Raw genomic sequence first — 18,506 nt, 5'->3', positions numbered from 1 at the left:
CACCCTCAACATTACAACTTATGTCCCCACCTCACATAACACACTATCTGTCCCCACCTCAACATAACACTATCTGTCCCCACCTCAACATTACACTATCTGTCCCCACCTCAACATAACATAACACTATCTGTCCCACCTCAACATAACACTATCTGTCCCACCTCAACATAACACTATCTGTCCCCACCTCAACATAACACTATCTGTCCCACCTCAACATAACACTATCTGTTCCCACCTCAACATAACACTATCTGTCCACACCTCAACATAACACTATCTGTCCCCACCTCAACATTACACTATATGTCCCCACCTCAACATAACACTATCTGTCCCCACCTCAACCTAACACTTTATGTCCCCACCTCAACATTACACTATATGTCCCCACCTCAACATAACACTATCTGTCCCCACCTCAACATAACACTATCTGTCCCCACAACAACATAACACTATCTGTCCCCACCTCAACATAACACTATCTGTCCCCACCTCAACATAACACTATCTGTCCCCACCTCAACATTACACTATCTGTCCCCACCTCAACATTACACTATCTGTCCCCACCTCAACATTACACTATATGTCCACACCTCAACATAACACTATCTGTCCCCACCTCAACATTACACTATCTGTCCCCACCTCAACATAACACTATCTGTCCACACCTCAACATTACACTATCTGTCCCCACCTCAACATAACACTATATGTCCCCCACCTCAACATAACACTATCTGTCCCCACCTCAACATTACACTATCTGTCCCCACCTCAACATAACACTATCTGTCCCCCCCTCAACATTACACTATCTGTCCCCACCTCAACATAACACTATCTGTCCCCACCTCAACATTACACTTTATGTCCCCACCTCAACATAACACTATCTGTCCCCACCTCAACATTACACTATCTGTCCACAGGGTGATAAACCCAACAAACATACTATAATGCAGTGACCTTGATCTTTTGTCAGTTGACTTATCCCTCGAGTCATACCATTTTTGCCTGCTAATGTCATAACAAAATATTCATCAGGGAAAAATACTAAACTTAACATTGACCTTAAACCTTTGGACCCTGTGGCCTTGGCCTTTGGTTAGACAACTCCTTGTTTAGTTCTGACCAACTTTGCTTTATAATAGCATGATTAAATGTTCATCATTAGAAAGATACAAAATTTGCCATGACATTTACCCAATGACCTTAACTTGTTAAACTCCAACAAACTTTACTTCATCACAAAAAGCTCATCAGTTAAAAGATACAAAATTAGACTTTGACCTTTACCAAAGTAATCTTGATTTTAAGTTGACTCCTTGTTAAAATCCAACTAGCATTATATTGCTTCAAAGTGTCATAACAAAATGTTCATCAGTGAACAGCTACAATAAGTGACATGTTCATTCTGATAAAAAGCAATAACAATCTTTGACAGTCATATCTAAGATGTCTATTAATTTCCATAACAAACTCTGACCTTGAAATATTGATGAAGTCCTGTATAGTACTTTCTGAGAAAGTGATACCAAAAGCTGGTATAAAACAGACCAAGGATGTGAATGACCACTGATGAAAGGCAATTTGAAAAATAGCATGATTTACAAACTTTTTCCCCTTTTAATCATGACAGTATAGTTGACTGATGACCTTGTTTTCTTTGAAGTACATGTATATGGTAACCTTACTGAAGTACTTTACTAGGTATAAGCAAATAGTACTTACTGTACAACTCCTAGACCTGCCCAGCTTGGCATGTCTAGTAATCTCAGTCGCTGCTCTCTCGATATCAAGGTCTTCAGCTTGTCACGGTTCAAAACTGTGGCATCCAGAATAGCCTGTAAACAAACCTCCACGAGTTATTACTGTACAAACCTCCACAAGTTATTACTGTACAACCTCCACAAGTTATTACTGTATAAACCTCCACAAATTATTACTGTACAAACCTCCACAAATTATTACTGTACAACCCTCCACAAGTTATAACTGTACAAACCTCCACAAGATATTACTGTACAAACCTCCACAAGTTATTACTGTACAAACCTCCACAAGTTATTACTGTACAAACCTCCACAAGTTATTACTGTACAAACCTCCACAAGTTATTACTGTACAAACCTCCACAAGTTATTACTGTACAAACCTCCACAAGTTATTACTGTACAAACCTCCACAAGTTATTACTGTACAAACCTCCACAAGTTATTACTGTACAAACCTCCACAAGTTATTACTGTACAAACCTCCATAAATTATTACTGTACAACCTCCACAAGTTATTACTGTACAAACCTCCACAAGTTATTACTGTACAAACCTTCACAAGTTATAACTGTACAAACCTCCACAAGTTATTACTGTACAAACCTTCACAAGTTATTACTGTACAAACCTCCACAAGTTATTACTGTACAAACCTTCATGAGTTTATACTGTACAAATCTTCATGAGTTATTACTGGACAAACCTCCATGAGGTATTACCTTAAACTGCTTGATTATCTTTTGATATTTCTATTAAAAAATTTGAGGGTTGTCAGTACCTCTCTTAATTTGTAAGATGAATATTAGCTAGAACATGCTTAAAATAATCTGCATATCAGTACCATGTTCTTTTGTCAACATTTTCATTTAACAGAATTTAGTGTTCTGGTTCAAAGGAAATTCAAAGCAAACTAGAATACTGACAGGTCAGTAAGGGAACCATCGTGTAGCTATAGATTTATCATATCCCACATAATCATGCATCAAGATGCCATCTGCCCATATCACTGAAGTTCAGGTTGACATTAGACATTTGGACTTCAAAAGCAACTACAAGAAGGAAGCGAAATACACATTATACATGTACTATAATGTTACTTTTGATTCCTTCCACCTTCATATACTGATATCATTCTCATTTGTAAAGTTTTATTTGTTTCATTTATTCCAGGGTCACTAACTTTCAGAGATCAAATTTGTCCTTGACCTTTGGACCTTAATGGCCTTGAACTCTGACCCATTGACCTTAATATTTGGTCAGTTGACATCTTGTTTAACCCCAGCTAACTTTTCATGACAAAATATTTATCAATGAAAAATTAGAAAATTTGACTTTAGGACATTTAGTCAAGCCAGGTGAGCTATCAATGAAGTATCTTACTATTTGGGTCTTTAGGCATTCTAGTAGTGCGTCCATGTCTTCCAAAACTGTCCCTCTTGCTGAAACAGATACATATAAATATTGATCTTTTTTATGTCTCTTTTATAAGAGTAAAAGATTCTTCATTTGATGAAGAATTATCAAAGCTCTACATCAATGCCTAATGAAACCACAAATTGTACAGTGTAATGTTTAATGGAAAACTTTCATTCTATTAGCAATTACTCTAAACCAGAATTGTTTTCATGTGGACAAAAAATAATTGAATAAAAGTTATGTTGGCAGTGAAATGAACTGTTACCTCATTTACTATAGAGGAATACATACCCTGTGCACTATCCAGGGGAGAGAACCGGATACATACACCCTCATTTTCCACCTCCGCCACACGCAGATCTACACCAGGGTTCTCGGACTGTAGAGTGTCGCCAAGCTGCAAAACAGTGATGCTATTTTATAACAGGGTTTTATCAGATATAAAGTCAACACTGAATTATTTGTTAGACATGTGTGATGTTGTTATTTTATGTGAATTTAATATCAAATTATAAGCGTTGTAATTTTAAACCTAATACAAACATTCAACGAAGATCTTATATTTACCACTCCATGACATTGTCACTACCGACTACCTTACCTACAGTAGTTAAGTTTTAACACATCTCATAAACTGCCTACTGGGGCATTGATAATGTGCTTAGTGAAGCACATCTCAGTTGCAGAAAAAAAATATATTAATACACATTTTCCTTTTGAAAAACTAGACAGGCTTTTATATTTGTATTTTCATGATGTTAATTGACATTTTTAATATTTGTATTACATTGACTATTCTTGTCTGGCTTTCTATTATCTACCCATCATTTTTTTATGAAGAACAACATGGTAGGGTTGTTGTGAGGCTCACAGCCAAGAATGGTGGAAAAACTTGAATTCCGTTTATTATAATGATTTTTTTAAATTAAAAGTGGTAAACATAAGCATTGAACTGCTTTAATTCAGTCAGCAGTTATGGGTCAATAACTGAGAGAGCAGTTTAATCCTTAGATAACTGACCCAGTACGACAATATTGACATATAACCAACCTTTTATGATACAAAGAAGGCAACATTATCAGCAATACTAACCTATATATCCATTCAACACTTACCCACACATTGAGGGCATCAATACTAACCTATATATCCATTCAACACTTACCCACACATTGAGAGCATCAATACTAACCTATATATCCATTCAACACTTACCCACACATTGAGGGCATCAATACTAACCTATATATCCATTCAACACTTACCCACACATTGAGGGCATCAATACTAACCTATATATCCATTCAACACTTACCCACACATTGAGAGCATCAATACTAACCTATATATCCATTCAATACTTACCCACACATTGAGGGCATCAATACTAACCTATATATCCATTCAACACTTACCCACACATTGAGAGCATCAATACTAACCTATATATCCATTCAACACTTACCCACACATTGAGGGCATCAATACTAACCTATATATCCATTCAATACTTACCCACACATTGAGGGCATCAATACTAACCTATATATCCATTCAACACTTACCCACACATTGAGGGCATCAAAATACATTGAGGAGCTGGTTTCCTCCTGTGTGTTGTCCTCTGTTGTCAGTGATGTGGAGGAGTAGGGAGCGATCTGTAAGCCTGTTTAACATGAACACGTTCAATATGTAACAACTTTGTCAGCATTATAATATATACGTAGGTTAGCCACAACTACAACTGTCAATCATTTTAATTTGATGCATACCAATACAAATTCTGTGGTGTCAAGTTCTGATGCTGTTGTATTGGTTTACAGAAATACTTTAAAAAAAAAATTGGAAATATGATAAGATGAAGAACAGCTTACATAACAAAGCTGATTACATAATTATTGATTTCATATTTTAGAACTGGGGAGGTAAACTTACCTTCATCTTTTTCTTCAATATATCTAAATACCACTGTTGGTGACACAATTTCGAACACAAGCTAAAAAATAAATAAAAGCAAAAATGCTTAAAGGTTATAATTATATTAAGGTACAAACAACATTTTGTAATGAAGAAAAATTTTGCTAAAAGCTACTTCAAATCCAATTCAATCTGCAGACTTGGCAATAGGTGCTGTCAGAGTCAGCACAACAAACTACAAGGCTGAAGAGACAACGCATACTCACCAGAGCATTGATTGCACGGGTGATCATTGCACGGATGGTATTGGCTGGAGTATCATCTTCCTTTTTCTCCTTTGTCTGTAAATATATATCATCTCTCTTTTGTTTATGCAGTAATTCAGATGATTCCTTTTTCTTGAAATATTTTACCTCAAAAAATGTCTCTGTTTTAAATTATGGAACACAAAATAATTGGAACACAGAAAAAAAATCTCAAAATGGAACTCTAAAACTGTTAAAACCTCAGCTGGCAGAACAATCTTTTCTAGGATGTTTTAATGATGACACTTAATTATTTTTCAGATCAATTCTTTCTTTCGGCATATATACAATGCCAGTGACATGAGAGTGATCCGAGGGTTAACACAGTGGAAACCATAGTTACATAGTCCCAGTATACCTACCACCTGTTTTATAGTCTTCAGCTTCTCCAGTTCTGTGTTCAAGTATTCTGCCTATCAACAAAAAACAAAAGATATTTTGTAGATTAGCATAAGAGAGCTAAAACAAGAGATCCCAGAGGGATCTTGGCATCAATTTAGCACCCACCATTGCATGATATATATCGGTCATTACTGTCCTATGAAAGACTGGTCTTTTCCCTACTTTTTTATTCTTCCTCTTAATCATTTGATAAGATGAGGGACCTACAAATGAAGTCTAAGAATATCAGAGAAGAACTTTCTGCAATATATCTGTTACAAATTTCAAATGTAAAAAGCCAAGATGTCTACCTGTCAGCCATTTTGTTTTCTCAATCAGACTCAAAAGTGAACGGGCACCAAGGGGAACCTACATATTGCGAAGCTTGAGAACTTCAGAAGAAACAGTAATAATAAACTTAACTGTCAAAATCCAGGATGGCTGCCTGTCACTCATTTCTTTTTCCTGATCAGACTTAAAATTGAATGGACACAACTAGGGACCAAGGGAAACCTATCTCTGCAGTTTGAGAAACACAAGTATCCCTCGCGTACGTCTCAAGAAATAGCAATAATAAAGATTGTTTATGGAGGGACGGTCTTGGACCATGGTCTCTGGGAGAGTTGAATAGACCATCTGACAATGGTGGGCTAAAAATATATCTATCGTATGTATTATTCTGGTGTTATTGTGCTGAATAATTTTGAAACTGGTAAGCAGTTTATTTAACTACTATAGAGAATTAGGGTTATTTAGTATTTATGTGTCAATAAAGAGTACACCAGGCTTTGATATTTTGTAAATCTAAATGCCATATTAGTATATATATACTACATTATCGTTACTTTAATGTTGAGGTACATATGTTCGGCCTATAGAATCCGATTACTTAGTGTTATGAACCTTTTGAACCTGGTTCTGCTTAGTTAAATTTTATCAACTAGACTAATTTTTGAAGCGTGATGAATAAAACTATTGGTAAATTTGTAACCGTAGAGGAAAAATGCAACGCCCAGACTAAGATTCAAGTTAAGACTTTTGAAGACGGATGCTCAAATCAATTAAACTACATGGTTGCCAGCGTTCAGCCCTGCAGTCCTGTTCCATTACACTCCTCCCTCCTTCACTAAAATCATTGACCCTGAAGACACTCACAAGACCTTATATAATACCTTCCAATATATGCCTTTTATTTTCCTACCTGGATTGCATTTCCATCCAAACTGGCCCTTCTTTGCTCTATCTCATACCATCCAAACTGGCCCTTCTTTGCTCTATCTCATAAACTACAATTTGTACTTGTAACTGGAGCTTCAGACATGTTCACCTCTGAGGTGTTGTACACAAAACTTATACAGGTACTATCATTTACAATACTTATAACTTCATACTTGGGTCATGAGTTAACCTTGGTGAGGCAGTATGTCATATATATCAAAAGTAGGTCACATGCCAAATTGTCATGCTTTTGAAGGATTCCATCTTTTCACTATTTCGAGCTTAAAAGATAACTGCAAAATAAAGACTACACGAAAAAAATATAATAGACAATAAACAATTACCTTAAACATGTGAACCAATTTAAAGAAACTACACAGGAATGTCAGGGACCACCCTTTGTACAGAAATTTTAAGATATAAACCCACTTGACTCCCGTGACCTTGAATGCGGGTCAAGACTATTCATTTGTACAAACTTTGTAGCTCCTTACCCAAGCATGCTACAGGCCCAATATCGGGTCTCTCTGCCTCTTGGTTATTGAGAAGAAATTGTTTAATAGAACCTATTTGACACCTGTAACCTTGAAAGTATTCATTTGAACAAACTTTGTAGCCTTTAACCCCAGTATGCTATATCCCCAATAAAAGGTCTCTGAGCCTCTTGTTTATTGAGAAGTAGTTGTTTAAACATTTTAGCCTATTTCTTCTCTGTGACCTTGAAAGTAGATCAAGATCATTCATTTGAATGAACTTGGTCGCCCTTCATCCAATAAAGCTACAGGTCTAATATCAGTACCCTTAGCCTTTTGGTTATTAAGATGTTGTTAAATTTGAAAAGTTGCCACTGGATGGATGTGCCATGGTATAAAGCTAATTTGTTCTTCTGGCAGGCAAAATAATGATGTTGCATAACAATTACAAATCTCACCAAGTCACAAGACTGCTTGACACGCTCCACGATACCATCATGACCGAGACTCTGCAGACAGATCCAGATGGGCAGACAGTTGAGTTTGATTTGGGGGTTGAAGGTATTGAGGCCAGCAGCATGCACCAGAGCTGGGTCTGACGCTTTGTACAGGGTCTAGAAGTCAAGTCAAGGCATCATATAGCTGCCATATGCAAAAAAGACACATCTTCACTAGTAAACCTTTAGAACAACATATATATATATTGATATTAAAACAAAAGCACAATTTATATAATTGATAATTTGAATTTGAAATATGTGGATGCATGAATTGTCCCACGGTGAAAACAAGTAAGAGTTTAGTCATTTAAAAACGATGAAGGCCCAAAATCATCGATTTTTACTACATCTATCCAGATGACATAGTGAAGAACTCTGCTGCTAGGATTTATATGAAGGATACAGCGTGAGGAAGACCAGGAATCCCCAACCATTTGCCTAGAGAGATTGTCATACTGTCTCCCGCCTTACACGACAGTATTGATGTTGGCACGGACACCAGTGTAAGTGTGGCAAGGTTGTTTCTGAAAAACAGATAAGTCACATGGCATTAACATTACTATAATATGTAGGGCATAGGATTCCACTCTCGTGAGATACAGCACTGGGAGGGTGATATTTTATACAGCTTCTACATATCACAATGTTTTTGTCTCCGTCGTACTAACAATCAATTTAATGGATTTTCATTATTTGTTATTTAACAAATAATTATTCCATTCAGTGTTTTGGTGTACATAAATTTCATTGACAGATAAGTTAACCATAGAATGCTTTCAAATCAAAATCCATTAAATAGCAGCGAGCATTTTTTTTTTCCCTTGTCTTTTATTCTATTTCAGTTTTAGCAAAGTCAGGGTATTATAATAATTTTGTGTCCCTGCCTTTATCAAAATGTTAGTGTGATAACAGAAGGTGGCAATCATTTACAACCACCAAAATCTTAAATGTTTTATTTTTTAAGAAATTTTCATAAAATCCTAAACATCTGGTAACTAAAACACCTATAGGTATGATGGCGATTCACAGGTGAAAACAACTGTGAAATACAGGTAAATATAGATGATTATAAGGCCATAATCCTTCTAACATCCTGCCCCTGCAGGTAAAACCATAGGATCCAAAGGGGTAACCACACTCTCTACAGAATTATATTTTTTATTGACAGGTGTTAACAAAATGTCAGTACATTCCTATGATGGGAAGTACACAGATGATAATTGTATACAGAAGATTAATCTCATACATCACATTAATCAACTTCACTTATAATTAGTAGATTAAGTAATTACAATCAAATGGTCTTTATACAGTAATGTAGGAAAAACTGCATGGGACTGTCAAATCTAAGCCCTGTAGCCCTCGGTAGGTGCCTTCAAGGTAGGGTCAGACACCAAGGCATGGAAAAGTCAAACTCTCTCACAACTCTCCTTTTTATACTAAAGTCAGTTTGACAAGGTTTGCCTGACTGCGCAAACGTGACCTTAACTGACCTTTTGACATAACCAGACCAAAACTGTATCTGTCCTAGAGAAAATCGTGTCCTATGACACCTGAGGTAGTGCATCAATGTGTGAAGGTGAGACACCTACATGATGAATTCTAAAAGGTTACATAAAACTGAAGTGTTATTCAGCAATATGTCGGGCATGAAGTCCGTTGACATGCTATAAACGTAGGCACTCACCCTTCAACATGGAGCCAGATAGAGTTCTTCTTACAAATGTCTTGTAATTTGTCTACATCATCAACATGACCTGTGAGTGGTGTTCCTAAAACAGAGAGGGGAAGAGAAACTAATATCAAATCAAACATTTATGGCCTTTTCCTTTCATTTTGCATTCTTTATCCTTACTTTGTTAACTTTTTTGGTCTACCGATCTTTACCATATCATTCCTGTTTAAAAAGAAATTAAACTCAGAGACAAATCAAATTTGACCATAAAAACAGTATAAAATTACTAAGTCACCAATGATCCACTTAATTAGACTATATATATGTATTGTATTGATTAATTCATTTTTTATTTGTGCGGATGTTTTTATTTGTGGAACTTTCTCTTTAAAACTGGTAGAAATGTGGTACAAACCTGCATAGGCAACAAGCAGTGTTGGAGTTTTAGCTGCAGCGATATCATCCTGAATCAGCTTCTCAAGCATTGATATATCCTGGTAACAAAATTAGGTGGACCAGTCAAAGATAATGTACAATGTTCAACCAATTAGGAAATGTACATGTGAGTTATAGCTTAGAAGCTTAATTCTACAATGCCACCAGTAGAAGTCATTTATAAGTTGGTAAAACTTACTGACTAATCCCTTTGTCATTTTATGTCAATAAAATATGTTTAAACTGAACTACAATGCCACTGACATCACTAAATTACCTATCATCTAAAGACACTTAAGTTTGTTACATACTCTGATAACCTCTAAGATACATCTGACTTCATTCGAGAACCAATAAAGTCGGCCATGTGATAGGTACAGTTTGATCTTATGGGAAGGCATCAGGCAAAATGTTGAGACAAACATAATCAAAATCATATTCTGGTATGATTCCACGAATCTGATCATAAAATATTGCATAAAATTTAATGTTTCAATGAAACTATATCAACAAAAATGTGTTACTTACCATTTTATGACTAGGTTCAGCTCCAGATTCACATGGTACAGTGCTTATACTTGACATGGGTAGTCCTAACTGTAACAAATATAACATCTCATTACAATTATTGCCTCATCCATCAAGCTACCATCACTCTCATCACAAGTGACTGCGTTGTAGGATGCACCTAGACACTGAATAAAAGGAGCGACTTCTGTAAAAAGAGATGATTGTGTTTCCCACAATAAGTCAACAACAATACTGAGTAGTGATAAAACAATGCCTATCAGCGCCGCAAGTTAAGGGCCATAATGCTAAGGGCCATAATGCTATCAAATATAGGGATAGCTACCGGTAGACAATTTACCTGCAGACAGAAGGTAAATAATTTACCTGTAGACAGAGGTACATCAATTCCTACAGACAGAGGTAGACAATTTACCTGCAGACAGAAGTTGATCATTTACCTGCAAACAGAGGTAACTGATTTACCTGCAGACAGAGGTAAATAATTTACCTGCAGACAGAAGAAAACTAGAACACTGACAGGTCAGCAAAGGCCCCACCATGTGGCTATATATCCTCCATAATCATCAAGAAGCCATTTGCCCATATTGCTGAGGTTAACATTTATCATGAACAAGCAAGCTCTTTCAATAAGAAAATAATGTATGAAGTTTGAGTTCAATCTGCCAAAAGGAAACTTGGGTTATTGCAAGGAAACTGATTTTCTATTTGTAGTAACAGTGACATTTAACCTTTCAAACTGTCAATCAATTCTAAGAAAACACTTTCAGTATGGAAGTACTCAAAGAACTTTGAGTTAGATTGACCAAAGCAAACTAGATTTTACATTGAAGGTGATTTGTTTATTAATATCTAGTAACAGTGACCTTGACCTTTGGATGAAAAAAAAACAATTCTGAGCAAGCTTTTTCAATAAGGTAGCACAATAAGAAGTTTGAGTTACATCGGCCCAAGGAAACTCAAGTTATTGCTTGAAAACTGAATTTTCTATTTACAGTATCAGTGACCTTGACCTTTTTACTTTGATGCTAAAAAGCAATCCCAAGCAAGCACTTCCTACAAGGAAGCACTGTAAGAAGTTTGAGTCCCATCAGCTCAAGGAAACTCAAGTTATTGCACGGAAATAAAAGTGCCGACAGACGGATGGATGGACGGACACGGTGATAAGTATAGGGCACCCTCACTTTCATGCAGGGCCCTAATAATTTACCTGCAGACAAAGGTAAGTACTGAGATCAGGTCTAGCGGCAGCACTAATGTAGATGACTGGAGGGCGTGAGTACAGGGCTTCAAACCCTTCTGCAGCATATTTGGGGTACTTCTGATACAAAGCAAGGCGGCATATCTTCACCAGCCCATCACGCTCATCCTCACAGAACACGGCAGATGCATCCATAAACCTTGGATAAATATAATGTCCTCATTAAATAACTAATGAGATTATGTTCCTGAGAAAATATTCAATATTAATTGTTCCTCATATAAACATAAATGTCATTCATTATCACGAGAAAAAAAATATACTGCAACCCCTGAAACATAACAGTGTTCAGATTTACAGGTTCAAATTTCAAGAGATTTTAAATGGTAATTAAGCTAATTTCAAGTTTTTATTTGAATATTTTTTCTAGCTGTGTCTTTAGTACCTAACTTACCTGAACAACCTTGATAACCAGAGATTACAGTCTGATGTGATTTTCTCTGTGAACTTTTTGAGATTTTCTTCATTAAGCATAGATGCATAGCTGGCCAAACTGTGAGCTAAAATGGCTGCTCTGCCATGTTCATCTAATGCTGGTAACAGAGTGCGGTGTCTGAAAGGAGGCAATAACCATATATCGGTAATACCTAAACAACACTAACAATGATTGCAAAATATAGTGAAAATAATCATTCCAAATTGTTCTTAAAGCCTCTCTTTGTTTTTGTAACATATAAATTATGACAAAATCACAAAAAAACATTTTGACTGATATACCCTAATGACAATATAATATAAGAATCATTACCATAGTTTCTCATAACTGCAACTAAAACCGAGAAACTACCTACTGATAACTGGGAATCTCTAATGACGTACTCTACCCTCTAGAATATGTTATACATGCATGTGCAAATTGAGTTTCTTTTGAAGAAGGGTGGACTGGTGATCAAAGCCCTGCACCAGAAGCCCTAATTAGATCAGATGTACTGGTTGCTGCCACAAAGGCAAATAAAAGTAGTGGACAAAATTACAACATCATCTACGACTTAAAGAGTAAATGGGAGTCTGTTAGACAAATAAAACAAAGGTTAAACGTGAAAAGTCACCATAAATTGGCAGTGAAACTTCTAGTCGTATGATAAATAAATCTATGCTTTTCTATTTATCATCCCAAGATATTTATGTATAGCTGCATATGCAGGGTTGGTTCAAGTTCTATTTTTTATTTTTATATGATAATTACATACATAATGTACTTATCTTATGAGTTGTTGACCAACTGAGCAGATTTGATAGAAATTTAATGAAGATATACCATGGGGGATTATGAAGTTTAACTTGATAAAGTTTTATATTTAAAAACAAAAACATAGAGAAGCTTTAATTCTAAAATGCATCAAAGTATTTTTAATTCATACAAAATAATAGATAACATCAACATCGCATTCTGAGATTATACCTTCTCTTTTCTTCTTCAAAGCTTTCATCTTCCTCATCATCATCTACTTCCTCGTCTCCATCCTCATGTGTCTGTTCCTCATCATTTGTATTATGCTGGTCATGATCAGTCTCTGTACCTGTATTGTTTTCATTCACAATTTCTTCCTCTTCTTCTTCTTCCTCAAACTCAACATCTTTCTCTCCAAACACCATTAAGTTTTCTATAGATCTCATCACAGTCTTCATGCCCTGTCCCCTAGTAAACGAATCGTAACCAAACGTGATGTACAAAACCTTGACTTATCACAGTCTTCATGCCCTGTCCCCTAGTAAACGAATCGTAACCAACATGTAATGTACAAAACCTTGACTTATCACAATCTTCATGCCCTGTCCCCTAGTAAACGAATCGTAACCAACATGTAATGTACAAAACCTTGACTTATCACAATCTTCATGCCCTGTCCCCTAGTAAACGAATCGTAACCAACATGTAATGTACAAAACCTTGACTTATCACAGTCTTCATGCCCTGTCCCCTAATAAATGAATCGTAACCAACATGTAATGTACAAAACCTTAACTTATCGCAGTCTTCATGCCCTGTCCCCTAGTAAACGAATCGTAACCAAACGTGATGTACAAAACCTTAACTTATCAGTCTTCATGCCCTGTCCCTAGTAAGAGAATTGTAGCTTAACATATAAAAATATTAAACAAGAGGCCCATGGGCCTTAACGTTTAAGGTTATGTTTTTAAGGGACATGTCAACTTTAATTCCATGTCTTACGCTTTAGTTTGTAAGTATTTTAATCTTCCAAGCCTGGAACATAGGTGAGCATTTTTAGACTGTGTTTTATTTTATTTTCTAATGTGTAAATAGTGTATTTTACTGTCCATATATACTTGAGCAAATGTGTCTTTTAGTACCTGGTCGTAATCTACAAACATCTCGTTCCATTCAGTTTTACTGTCAGAGAAGTCGCATAAATGTTAGAAAGTATAGTGTTTTAAACAGGATTCAATGTAATTTAACTCTTTTGATCTTGTTCCAGACTGTGACATGTTTTATTTGTCTCTTGCTATGTTCAAAATACGACTAAAGAATACTATTTTCCACTAGCTCAATATTTTGTATATACAGAGGAGCCCACTTATTTGCATATCGGTTATTTGAATATCTCAAACATCTCGTTCCATTCAGTTTTACTGTCAGAGAAGTCGCATAAATGTTAGAAAGTATAGTGTTTTAAACAGGATTCAATGTAATTTAACTCTTTTGATCTTGTTCCAGACTGTGACATGTTTTATTTGTCTCTTGCTATGTTCAAAATACGACTAAAGAATACTATTTTCCACTAGCTCAATATTTTGTATATACAGAGGAGCCCACTTATTTGCATATCGGTTATTTGAATATCCCGCTTATTTCCATAAAATTCTCAGGTCCCGATTTTTTCCTTCTTTATCTTTGTATTTTAATCCCGTGTATTTGCATCGACTAAAACACCGACTCCCGCTTATATGCATATAAAAATTCCAAAAAATCGAAAAATTTTAATTGATTTTAGGGTATTTTTGTGATTTTCCCGTAATAAAAGTTTTATGAAATGTGTTTTAACTTACATATTGATTCGATTTGATGTACAACGTTATCTTATCATTCGTTCACACTTCGTCATTACAGGTTACGTTCGATGCATCGATATCGACATTAAGTTATTATTCAGACCATATCAGTAGCAATGTGCAGAAGAATTTCTGAATAAAATATTTATATGCCTCATCTTTTGATGAGATTTGTTTATTTATTATAGCATCGATCCAAACCTGTGTTCTGTGCACTTGAACACTCGCTTAAGCAGGTTGCGATCGCCATGATTGTTTACTAGGGCTTTGCATTGTGTATAAGTGTGTGTTACATATATAACCGACTGTGATATTTTATACTTATGTTGTATTTGTTATCCATTCTGTAAGTGGACCCCTGGGTCTGTAGATTTGGAAATAAATATATTTAAGCCACTGTCCCATTACCATGATCCTGGACCTCTTGGTTATTAAGAAGTTGTTATTAAAATATTTCAACACATTTGACCATATGACTTTGAGAGTAGGCCTAGGTCATTCATAATATATCATGGCACTTGATTACCGAGAAGAAGTCATTTAAAGATTATAACACATTTAATCCCCAATGACCTTGAATTAGGTCAAAGTCATTGATTTTAACAGACTTTGAAGCCCTTCATCCCAGCACGCTTCGGGCCCAATATCATTACCCTTGGCCTCATTATTATTGAGAAGAAGTAAAAAATGTAATAGTTTATGATGGACGATGGACGACCCCAGACAAAAGGCGATCACAATAGGTCACTGGAGACGTTGTCTAGGTGACCTAAAAATGTATCAGTCTTTATGCCCAGTAATCATAACCAAATATTTAACGCAAAAAGATTTGAATTAATTCAAAGCATGTACCATATGTCATAGTGATATCATTATTTTTATATTTATTTTTTCATTTCATCATTCAAATTTACTTTTATATCACTATGTATATCAATATCTGTACATTTAAGTTCATAAATACTTACTCTCCCTTCAAGGCTTCTGGTATATGTGCTGTGGCCCTGGCTTTAATTCGCGCTTTCCTTTCATTTTCCATTTGTCTGAAAAATTTCATAGATACTTGCAGGACTATATGTTAAATACCAAAGATATTACGAAAGCGATCATGCTTTACAGATCAACGTGTTTCTAATATTATTATTTATATATATGAATAAAAAATGCACAACACAATTTTGACATACTCATTCAGTTTGTCCAGAAGTTCTGAGTTTATTGCTACATGTTCCTCAAGCTCCTTCATCATTGGATCCATGAACATCTGTAGATAGAAAACTTTAATTAAATCTACTTTGACATAATCAGATTTTGGCACATTATATATGGAACCTTTATGTAATGTAAATTTAATTTATTTTAACAACATTTGTGCAACAAGTTATATCAATTTATATTAACTAACCATGCTTGTGGAGAAGAGAAAATATCCCAAATATCCCAAATTTAGTCACCTTTTACAATCAATAGGCAATGGGGGCAGCACTGAGCAGGTACAATTCTTACGCCCTACGTATATACCTACAGGGCAGTCAGTACCATACCCGAGTACCAAGTACCAGTATCCAGCTCCAGTTTTGACAATATAAGTTCATTGCTGCTGCAAAGAGTATCACAGATGCCATGCACCTAGTGACTATTCCCATCTCAGGTCTTGTCCATGATGTTGTATGGTGAAACACATCTTTAAGCTAGATATAGATGTTGCAGGGTAAAAGTTCAGGAAATTTATAAACATTAAATTTATTGAGTAGATTATATGGTGACTGTCTGCTTACAAGTTACCACTCTATTGTTCGAAATACCGGCTGTTTATGCTATTCGTAACTCCTTAGTCATTTAACAGTGGAAGTGTTCCAAGTACAGGTAATTTGGCGCGAATATTGCACGTGCGGATTGCCACGGTTGTCTATATAAGCCGGTACACCTGTGTAGTTCGGGAGTCAGATGGAAAGTCCTGATAGGACTGCCTGGCTCAGCTCTCCCTGACTCGTGCAGTCAGAATTAAAGTCTTGACAAGACTGGTTTGGCTCTTTCCCTGATAGGAATAGTTGTAGGTAGATTATGTAGGGTACTGCTAGAAATGACTATGTTATATTAGGGTATAGAGAGAATAGAATAGTTTACCAGTCACAGTCATATATGTAGGTTTCATGTCAGTCATGTAGTAGTCAGTATTTAGACTATGAACTAGTTGTGTAGGTTTTTATACTGTCATCTATGACATAGGAGTATAGCCGTGTAGCCGTTAGTTTGCTAAAAACTACTGTCATGTTGTCAGATTGTATGTGTGTTGGAGTGTGACAGCTGAGTTGGATAATTTGTCCCTATGTCTGTATATTTTACATAGTGTTGTCTTAATAAAACTACCTGAACTTTATATATCTTGAATAAAATTGTGTTTATTTGCCAGACTTCAATTACAAATTATGACTCAGAATGTAAGACCCTGACGGACCCAAGATCAGCTAATCTGGGTATAAATATTAAAAGGTGTCGGTTTGAGGTGAAAAGCCGCTCCTTTTACACAGGTATAGCATCAAAACTGCATGAAGACAGCTGGTGGTGGTATCTATTCCAAAATACCTGGAGTGGTTATGCATCTCTAGACCAGTTATAGTTTAGTAATGGATCAGAAGTACAGGTGTATCAAACAGTCATGGGGTGCATAGGGAAAGTGCCAACTGAACTTCACTTTTTATGTATTTGATTCTTTTTTTTTCTACTCTGGCGCGTGACGTGTGTACATGTTGGACCACTTTAGACTGGTGTATTTCTTAAATCAAGAGTATGATCTGATATAAAGTATGATGCAGCATTTTTTATTTACTTATTTTAGGGCATTAACGTCATGTTTGAGTTTAGAATTTTCCTTGCACTCAAGTTTTTTTCATGGGTGTTTAACATCCTCAAATCAGCCATGATATGAAGCAATAAAAAGAAATGATCGAAGATCGGACAGGAAAGAAAGGAAAAGACCCGATTTTTAATACGTTGTAAGTATGTACAGTATACCAGCACATGTATTTGGTATACACAAACACCTAGTACAGGCCTAGGGTATTCAGTATATATAACAGTTATATTCTTATTGATAGAACTTCAAACCCCCTAGTGTGTGTAAATGCAATGTCTAAACACGGATTTATCTAAACACGGATTTATTTTAGCAACATCCCTCTATCTAATAAGATAATTCCATTTTAACCATTTATTTCCCCCCTTTCCAAAGTAAAAAAGACGTAGGTTATGTATTCACTTTGTCTCTCCTAGTTAGGCCTACGTAAAGCTTCTCATCATGAAAATTGTAAATAACAAAAAATGACAGGTTAGCTCATGTCAGCGTACCTGAAAGAGTTGCTGATCCTGTCCTCCAAACATTTCATTTGCAGGATGAAACGGGGAAGCCCTGGGCACCATTGATTTATCTTCCTCTGTTTGTCGTGACTGCCTGTCCATCTCCATGGTGGAATCTTCCATTCCTGGAGGAGTGTGTACGTTGTTATTAGCAGACGCCATGTTTGTCGTTACACGCTGGCACGATCATACATAATAGTCGTAAAACATCAAACTTTTTATAGGTGTACATAAATT

At 35.8% G+C, this 18,506-nt stretch overlaps 1 protein-coding gene across 1 annotated transcript in view; it reads right to left on the bottom strand.

The window, feature by feature from the left end:
* Positions 1-18,451, bottom strand: part of LOC117323548 (putative pyridoxal-dependent decarboxylase domain-containing protein 2) — a 40,086-nt gene extending 21,635 nt beyond the window's left edge. Inside the window, exons 1-18 of the mRNA XM_033878832.1 lie at positions 18,261-18,451; positions 16,100-16,176; positions 15,881-15,955; positions 13,303-13,539; positions 12,295-12,453; positions 11,850-12,039; positions 10,640-10,708; positions 10,092-10,170; positions 9,689-9,773; positions 8,405-8,525; positions 7,960-8,115; positions 5,792-5,842; positions 5,391-5,465; positions 5,143-5,203; positions 4,773-4,873; positions 3,499-3,604; positions 3,172-3,230; positions 1,747-1,859 (exon numbers count right to left, since the gene is read on the bottom strand). Of these exons, the coding sequence (XP_033734723.1) occupies positions 1,747-1,859; positions 3,172-3,230; positions 3,499-3,604; positions 4,773-4,873; positions 5,143-5,203; positions 5,391-5,465; positions 5,792-5,842; positions 7,960-8,115; positions 8,405-8,525; positions 9,689-9,773; positions 10,092-10,170; positions 10,640-10,708; positions 11,850-12,039; positions 12,295-12,453; positions 13,303-13,539; positions 15,881-15,955; positions 16,100-16,176; positions 18,261-18,431 (1,985 nt within the window). The 5' untranslated portion in view covers positions 18,432-18,451. The remainder of the gene's footprint in view (positions 1-1,746; positions 1,860-3,171; positions 3,231-3,498; positions 3,605-4,772; positions 4,874-5,142; positions 5,204-5,390; positions 5,466-5,791; positions 5,843-7,959; positions 8,116-8,404; positions 8,526-9,688; positions 9,774-10,091; positions 10,171-10,639; positions 10,709-11,849; positions 12,040-12,294; positions 12,454-13,302; positions 13,540-15,880; positions 15,956-16,099; positions 16,177-18,260) is intronic.
* Positions 18,452-18,506: the final 55 nt, after the last annotated feature.

The sequence above is a fragment of the Pecten maximus genome, chromosome 1 (genome assembly GCF_902652985.1).
Source record: "Pecten maximus chromosome 1, xPecMax1.1, whole genome shotgun sequence".
Taxonomy (NCBI): domain Eukaryota; kingdom Metazoa; phylum Mollusca; class Bivalvia; order Pectinida; family Pectinidae; genus Pecten; species Pecten maximus.
This window is presented reverse-complemented; position numbering and strand designations above follow the sequence as displayed.